The sequence below is a fragment of the Hibiscus syriacus genome, unplaced genomic scaffold (assembly GCF_006381635.1).
Source record: "Hibiscus syriacus cultivar Baekdansim isolate YM2019G1 unplaced genomic scaffold, ASM638163v2 tig00112230_pilon, whole genome shotgun sequence".
NCBI lineage: Eukaryota > Viridiplantae > Streptophyta > Magnoliopsida > Malvales > Malvaceae > Hibiscus > Hibiscus syriacus.
Genome location: NW_024063275.1, coordinates 272,047 through 281,213, shown reverse-complemented (window position 1 = coordinate 281,213; position 9,167 = coordinate 272,047). Strand labels below are relative to the sequence as shown.

Here is a 9,167-nt window from a genome sequence, read left to right as displayed (position 1 = left end):
AAAATAATAAATAGAAGAAGCAAGGAGGAGTGTTTGGTGGGATAAAGGGGAGAGGTAACCACGTGAAAATATTCCTAAATTAATGATTTTATTTCAAACGTTGGTCTAATTGCTCTCATCCTAGGATTAAAAATACACTTTCTAATAACAATTGGGCCCTAAAATAGATTACTAACTCAATTAGGTGCTTGGATTGAAGTTAAAAACACTCTTTATAACTTAAATCCACTAAAAATGGGTTAGAGTCACTTGATTCTCTTAAACCTCCCTAAAACCCAATATATGAGACTAAAACCAAAACTTGAGATTATAGACTTGAATTGAAGCTCTTGAAACGGAGATTTCATTTCTCACCATAGAATTCTTGAACTAAACTTGAAGGACAACAAAGTTTCAACCTTTTCTATCTTTTTGGATAATGAAAAGAATAATAAATAGAAGAAGCAAGGAGGAGTGTTTGGTGGGATAAAGGGGAGAGGTAACCACGTGAAAATATTCTTAAATTAATGATTTTATTTCAAACGTTGGTCTAATTGCTCTCATCCTAGGATTAAAAATACACTTTCTAATAACAATTAGGCCCTAAAATAAACCCAATCCAAACTCTATATAGGCTAATCTCTCCATCAAGGAAATTGGGTTTGTCCAAACTATCTCGGGTCAACCCGAAACTCCTAACCCACGATTTGGGACATTATAGTATATCCTTTTCACATCAGTGGATTCATCAAGGTTTTCTCATTATAGCCACCTAAAACATGGGCTATATATCCATTAAAAGAAAAATACAACCTTATGCGTGTACATTGTTTGTCATAAGGATGTACACTATAAATTTTTTCATGATTTTGTTTAACCACGTAGAAGAAAATTAAATTCGGTAATTAACATGAATTCCTCAACTACATAGATTTAAGATTCATTTGAAAAATTATAAATAATTTTTTCTTTAACTTTAAGTTCTTTTTGAATAGTTTTTTTTACTCTAGAGTTAAAATATCGACGTAAATTTTATTCAATCTTCGTGTGCTCTAATAACATTTATTTTGGAATATAATATATTCAATATTTTTTTAATAATTCACTTAAAATGAGATAATGTTCATATTTTTTACCTCCCTAATAATTGGTTTTCAATTTTGTCTTGAGATTTGAGTTATCTCGAAGGAGTACTCATTTCTGAGAGCATGTGCAACATTTAACTTCTTTTTTTCTTATTAAGCTAAGGTGATTATAAAGTAGTATATGTTCTAAATACTCTTAAAATTTGACAATTAATGAACGTTCAATTAACTTGTCTGCAATTGATGGTGCTTGAACTTGTAGTCTCTAGGAACAATAATTATTTATTTAACCACTGATATAAGTTGGTTCATAGACAACATTTAACTTTATCTTTGCACAATAGTATTTAATTACAAAAAGAAAACATTATTAGAAGAGACATCAAGAATAGAGATAAGAAGATCTACGTTATTATGACAATTTTCTTATTATTTTTAAAATATAAAAATGAATAAGACAAGCGCGATAGCAACCCGTTAATTTTTATAAATTGACAATGAAATCTAGAATCTCCAACACCGGATTTCCCAGGTTCCAATTTTTTTCATCTATCTTTTAAATCTTAACATAATTTTTATATTAAAAAAAGTTAATCGAATTACGTATTCTTAAAATATAACTCTCATTTTAAATTGATATTTAAACTTTCAAATATTTCAATTTCTTCCTTAAACTATCAGTATTTATTATAAATTAGTCCTCAAAATATTAAACACTTTAATTTCATCCCCAAACTATAGCCTTCATTCTAAATTAATCCCCTAACTTTTTAAACATTCCAATTTCATCCCAAAATTTACATATATATTAATCACATCCCTTGTTAATAAAACCATTAAGCCACGTTATACTATTATATGTTTAAAAGAAACAAAATTTAGGTTAAACTAAGGTTAAAACTAATTACATATTTGGATGAATTTGGAGATGAAATTAGAATATTCAAAAGTTTTAGGACCAATTTAGAAAGAGAGTCATAGTTTATGGATGAAACTAGAATGTTCAAAAGTTTAAGAACTAATCTAGAATGTGAGTCATAGTTTGAGGATGAAATTAATATATTCAAAATTTAAGGATCAATTTAAAATGAGGGTTATAATTTAGAGACATAAGATGCAATTAACTCAAAAAAATACACCCAACTCTTGTTTTTGCAATATGCAATAAGTATTTAATCAAAAAAAAAACAATATGCAATAACTATTTAAAAAAACAGTATGCAATGATAATTTCAAGGATTAATGGATGAAATAATAGTCAACAAAACCAACCCATTAGCATTTCCTTGAACTTTCCAAGTGAAGTCGTCCCCCGGGAAGACTTCAATCTGTAGTGTTCTTTACTCTTCACCTTCTTATTAAGTCTTAATAGGAAAAAGGAATTGCAGTAGCTCCATACATCTCTAGTAAGATGGAGAACTCATCAAAACTTGGCTTCTTCCAAATAATCAAAGAATCCATGAAAATCCCATTGAAGAATCCCACCTTCATTTTCTTAACCTTCCTCACTTCCTTCCCTCTCTTCTGCTTCCTCGTTTTCTACGAAATCATCTTCCAGCAAATCCTCATTGAATCCGCAAAAATATTGCACAACACATCAGAGCCTTTTCTCGAATTCTTTGGCAATGACTACGAAAGAGTTTACGAAATCGGCAACTTGTTAAGCAAAGTTTCTCCCATGGCTCTTTTACTGGGATTCTTATTTACAGCAACCCTCCATTTGCTAGACCTTTTCAACACCACTGCAATTATCGATATCGCGTCGAAAATCGTTGCGGGAGAAAAACCCATCAGCCTCAAACACATGATTAGCAGATCCATCAACGAAACGAGGTTCAAAGCCCCACTAATTACCTCGCTTTGCTCTCTCTCTTTAGCCGCCCTCGTTGTCCTTGGACTGCTCTCCTTTGCAACATACATATATATAATGGTATCGGCAAGTGCTTTCTTGGTGCCGATGTTTATGGTGCTTTTCATGGCTTTGTTGGCCAAGTACGTGGAATGGAGCGCCGTTTGGAACGTGGGAATTGTGATTTCGATTATGGAAGATAACAGACAAGGCGATGTGGCGTTGCTGGTTTCATCGTATCTCACCAGATGTAATAGGAGCGGTGGGTTCTTGCTGATGCTTGGATTCATCGGTTGGAGATTTGGGCTACGATTTGCTTTCCTTTATCAGAGATGGAACAATAGCAACAGCAGTAGCATTGTTGGGATTACTGCAGTGCAAATCGGCCTGGTTTGCTTGGGGAACTTGCTCAAATGGCTTGCCCTCATGCTTTACTTTCATGATTGTAAGAAGCATAGTTCGTATCAGATTACTGATGTTGAAGAGTCAAGAATCCAGAAATGACGACTTGCACTTCCAAGAAGAGACTTTTCTAATAATATGTATAATTGCAATGTTTTTTTCCCCTTTCTTTCAAGGAACTGTTATGAGTAAATCGTGATATTGAGATTCCATACTTATATTGATCTAATTAACTGTGTTCGTAATTTTAAGGTTAAAATTATGGAAAACTTCTCTCTGCTCTTGTAATACCCTTCCCTCTGCTCTTGTAGTGCGCTTTGATTTTCTTTTGTTTCTTTCAATTTTTTCCTTTTTTTTCCGCAATGGCTGATGTAGTGCAGAACTTGACGAATCTTTCAATCGCAAATGAAGAGGACGAAGGTATACAGATTGAGGTGGAAGACGAGAATGTAATCACTTCCTTTACCCATTGTTTCGTCGGCTCTTTCCTCACAACCAGTGTCATAAATTTTCAATCTATGAGAGGAACTCTAGCGAATGTTTGGCATCCTACGGGAGGCATCTCTATCACCGATTTAGGCTATGGACATTATCTCTTCAGGCTTTATCACGTCATTGATGTTGATCTTATCGAGAAGAATGGCCCTTGAAATTTCAATTCTCACTTATTTATTCTTCATAGACTAAAGAACAGAGAAGATCGTGTGTATTTTCATTTATTCTATGTAGATTTATGGGTTCTAGTTCATGAGGTCCCTCTCGGGTTTATGTCAGAGAAGGTCGCAAAGCTTCTTGGTAACTTCATTGGAACATTCATTAAATATGACTATACTACAACCATTTTAGGATATAAACGTATAATGAAAATTCGGGTTCAAGTAGACATTTGAATCCCTCTAAAACGCAGGAAACTTTGCTATTGTCCAATGGTAAGCATCAATATGTGAGATTGTCACACCCCGAATTTAAATTAGATTTTTAAATAATTTTATTTAAGTTTAAATAAAGGACTAAAATGAATAATTTTTAAAAAGTTTAGGGTCAATCTCAAAAGTATGAGAAACTCTGGGACATAACCCTAAATTATCCCATTTCTCTGATATGTTGAAAAAATAAAAATAAATAAAAATAAGGAGCTGGGAAAGTTTGAACCCAAGACCTAGGGTATGGCCATCCATCCTCTACCTACCAGCCTAGGTCATTATTTGTGATTAAAATAATAAATATTTGTTTTATTTATTTCACATGGGTTATATACCCAAAAACCAAACCCCCTCTGATCTAGCAACCCTAAATTTATCCCCCAAAAATCCCCAAATCCTAACCCTAGTTGTCGTACCCTCTCACCTATCCACTTTGATCCGGCCATCGCCAGTGTGCGCCATCAACACCTATCGAACCGTTGTCCCACCCCGACCAAACCTCAACCATCGAAGGCTATAGATCATCCGTCGTTCGTCGTGGGTGAGAGGTTGAAGTTGCGCTGAATCCCCCTCACTGCTTCATTCTTTCGTCGATTACAGCCGCCTCTGTTGCCTCTCGCCTCACCGCCTCCAAATTTGGACTCACCATCATCGACCACATAAAACCCGACCGTGTTCCTTGTATGTCTTTGTCGTTTTCATTGACCGTAGGTGTGGGTAAGCTACATCTAAATTCTGACTATTTATTACAATCTTTGGCTGATTTTTGAGTTAATTGATGTTGAATTGGATTGTTTGGTGTGTTTGGATGCATTGGAGTAATCGATGACACCCCTGACCCCATCACCATCTTCACGCGCCACCACGTGCCGCCATGTGTGCGTGGGGCTCGTCCACAGCTCTGGGAGGCTTCTAGAACTGGTCCGAGTCAACTCAGACTGAACAGAGTCAACCCAAACCGAACTGAGTCAACCCAAACCAACATGACTCGTTGACTTTGACCCAACCCGTTGACTTGACCCGATCCATTAACTTTGATCTGACCCGTTAACTTTGAACAGAGTTGGCCTTTGACTTTGACTTTGACTTTGACTAAAAAGTTAAATTTTTCGAAAAGTTATATTTTATGTTTTTTGAATTCCTGATTTGTAACCGAAGTTTGTTTATCCAAATTCAAACCCAAAAGCCTTCGAATTGAAAAACATTAAGCTCCTTAACTCACTCCCCCAAATTTCTCTCTTTCAGATACTTTTTGGATAGACGACCCGTACCTGGCACTTGGAGGATCGACACATTAGTACAGTGACTTTTTGTTATAATGTTTTTTATTTTTTGAGTTGCATTTAATTTGGTTGACAGGTGCCTATATTTTGAAAATACTATTTTTGTTACTAATGTTAGATTTACTTTGATATTGATTTTGAAATATTTTATTTTTACCACTTTAATTTACTAAATTTAAACTTTGATGTTATTAATTATATTTTTAAAGATGATTAATTATAATTCATATTTTAAGTTATCTAAGGTTGTCTTTGGAAATTTTTATCGTAATCCGCTAGATTTGATCGTAACGCATAGGTCGAGTCTAGGGAGTTACAGGTTTTGGTATCAGAGCTTTCGGTTTTTAAAATATCAGACTGTGAATGGGTCCAAACTAAAAATACGGTTTAAAATATTTTACAAAATAAGTCACAAAGGTCATGTCACCAAGTTTTTACGAGTTTAATTGTGTACGGACTCTAAGTGTCAATTTAATCTTAGGCTTTATCTCTCTGTATTTAACCTCGAGATCCACCAAGATGAGTGTTAGACATGGTCGTCAACCTGACTAAGGACGAGGTCGAGCGACTAGGTTTACGGACCGTATAGATGAGATACATATAGATCACACGCCTCCGGTAGATAATTCTACTCCTACGACCCCGATAGATCTGCCTCCTACCCCGGGTATATGTTTGACGACTCCAGTTAGAGGAGCGATCGTTTCTGAGATCGAGCCTTCTAGAGTAGTGCTAGATGAAAATATCGGTAGATAGTTTCTTTAGTTGAGTCAGGGAGCGGTTAGAGCTACAGGCATTGTACATGAGGTTCATATTTCTCAGACTCTGATTGTTAATAGAGTTAAGACCTTTGGAGGACCTACTGGTGGAGGTCCAACTGAGGTTGAGGACTAGCTCTGCAATACTGAGCGACATACGGACCAGTTAGGATTAGACCCGCAGCGACGTTATTTGGGAGTTGTCTCCATATTATACGGGAATGTCCACACCTGGTGGGAGTCTGTTGTGAGTAGTGTTCTGGCCGATCACTTGACTTGGGACTTCTTTAGAGAGCGTTTTAGGATTTTTTTTTTTTGGGAGATCGTTATCTCACGCATAGAAGACAGCCGTTCCAAGATCTGGTTCAGGGAAATATGATTTTTTCTGAGTATGAGATAGAGGTTTTGAAGTTACTGAAGTATGGTTCTAGTATGGTACCTACCGAGAGGGATAAGAGCTGAAAGTTTGCTCATGGACTGAGATACGAGCTGTTTCGTCATGTGCTCAGTAGGATGATGTATTCAATGTTGTGGTAGGGAAAGCAAATGACGCTAAAGAAGTTGAGGCTTCTGCTCCTGATAGAGAATGGTAGATTGAGATCGCTTTAGGAGGTCTTCCGGTTAGTTTGATCCTTCTGTACGCCCTTAATAAGAGGACTCGTACTACTGCTCATCAGAGGAGTCATATTGGTTCGACGCCTGCGTCAACTCTACCTCTATCTGTTAGTCAAGGTGATTCTTCAGGTTTCACTCCGATACCAAGTTGTGAGCACTATGAAAATCGACACGGAGGAGAGTGTCATAACAAAATGGGTACATGTTATCGCTGTGGATCCAGTGAGCACTTTCTGAGGAATTGTCCACATCCAACCTCTATCGATCGGACCCCCGCTCAGACTCCTACACGTTCTCAAGTTTCTTTTGAAACTCCAACTAGGAGTCACAGTCAGGGTAGGACTTCTGGATCTGTATCTAGGGTCGACAGTAGAACTTAATCGCAGTGTAAAGGACCAAATGTTTCTGAGGCTTGACAACATGTCCTTGTCTATGCTACTAGACGTTCCGGTGATCGAGATGAGCCAGGGACTTTTGCAAGTATATTGTTTATTGCTATTTTTGTTTCATACCATGCATCTCTAACAACGCTCTTTCAATACGCGAGTTTCGTATCTTAAGACCCATAGACTTTTAATTTAAGGCATTGAGACCCTTGTTTCCGCTCTAAGTCTAACAATATTCTTCGTTATTATCAATAGAGTAATTAACCTTTGTCCTCTAAAGGAACTATTAGATATATATGTTATGTTTCCTGTTTGACTTTGGTGAATTTCGGGGATGAACTTCTTTTAAGGGAAGGAGAGTTGTCACACCTCGAATTTAAATTAGATTTTTAAATAATTTTATTTAAGTTTAAATAAGGGACTAAAATGAATAATTTTTAAAAAGTTCAGGGTTAATATCAAAAGTATAAGAAATTTAGGGACTTAACCCTCAATTATCCCATTTCTCTGATCTGTTGGAAAAATAAATAAAAAAACATAAATAAGGGGTTGGGCATGTTTGATCCCAGGACCTAGGTTATGGTCGCCCATCCCCTACCAACCGGCATTGGTCAATGTTTGTGACTAAAATAATAATTATTTATTTTATTTATTTCACCTGGGTTATATACCCAAAAGCCTAACCCTTTTTCTGATTAAGAACCCTAAATTTATCCCCCAAAAAATATTAATTCCCAACCCTGACCATCGTACCCTCACCGATCTACTCTGATTGAGCTGTCGCCAGTGTATGCCGTCACCACTAATCAAACCGCATTCCACCCCAACCAAACCCCAACCGTCGAAGGCTTCAAATCGGTCATTATTCGTCGTGGGTGAGAGCTTGAAGCTACGCTGAATACCCCCTCACTGTTTTGTTCATTCGTCGATTTCGGTCGCCTCCATTGTCGTCTCGCCTCACCACCCCCAAATTCAAACTCACCATCATCGACATCATAAAACTCGACTGGGTTCATTGTCCGTCATTGCCATTTTTTGTCGACCGTCGATATAGGTAAGATAAGATCTTAATTCTGGTTATTTGTTGCAGGTTTTGGCTTAGTTTTTAGTTAATTGATGTTGAGTTGGATTGTTTGGTGTGTTTGGATGCATTGGAGTAATCGGTGGCCACCCCGGACCCCAACACCATCGTCACGTGCCACCACGCATCGTCGCATGCGCGTGGGGCTCGTCCACAACTCTGGGAGCCTTCTAAAAACGGTCCAAGTGAACTGAATTGGCCCGAACTAGTTTGAATCGGTCCGAGTCAACTCGCACCGAATCGAGTCAACCCAAACCGAACCGAGTCAATTCGAATCGGCCTAACCCGTTGTCTTTTACCAGAGTTGATCATTGACTATGACTTTGACCAAAAAGTTAAATTTTTTGAAATGTCATATTTTATTTTTTTGACTTCATGAGTCCGAATTCGAAGTCTGTTTTATCAAATTCGAACCAAAAAGCCTCTGAATTAACCGTTAAACCCGAATATGAATATGTAAATTAAGTATTTATTTCAGTGCATCAAATTTTATTGAAGGATCAAGGACTAATTAAAGTTATGGTATATTTAAGCTACTCGTGGATCTCCTGACCGTTTGCCTGCTCGACCTGATTCCTCTTGATCGGTCCATCAGCGTCAGCCCGTGATTACTCGTATAGTTCTGTAACCCTGCTAAACATTCAGTTTAGTATATTTACTCCGATTATAACTCTATTATGTAATAACTTAGGTTTTCGTTCAGTCGAAGAGCCTAGTAAAGTCGATGTTCGATAGATCTTCCAGACTGATACTTTTTGTGAGGTTCCTTAAGTGTCATACACCTGTTTTAAATATCTAATTGATAT

General features: G+C 36.8%; 1 protein-coding gene across 1 annotated transcript; it reads left to right on the top strand.

Annotated features, from left to right (window-relative positions):
- The first annotated feature begins 2,349 nt into the window (after window positions 1-2,349).
- Window positions 2,350-3,521, top strand: LOC120176141. Its single transcript, XM_039182639.1, has one exon. The coding sequence runs from the start codon at window positions 2,476-2,478 to the stop codon at window positions 3,415-3,417; it is 942 nt and encodes a 313-aa protein (XP_039038570.1). The 5' UTR covers window positions 2,350-2,475; the 3' UTR covers window positions 3,418-3,521.
- Window positions 3,522-9,167: the final 5,646 nt, after the last annotated feature.

Bases quoted from the DNA above. Each gene is read 5' to 3' on its own strand.
- LOC120176141 (XM_039182639.1), top strand. From the start codon at position 2,476: ATGGAGAACTCATCAAAACTTGGCTTCTTCCAAATAATCAAAGAATCC.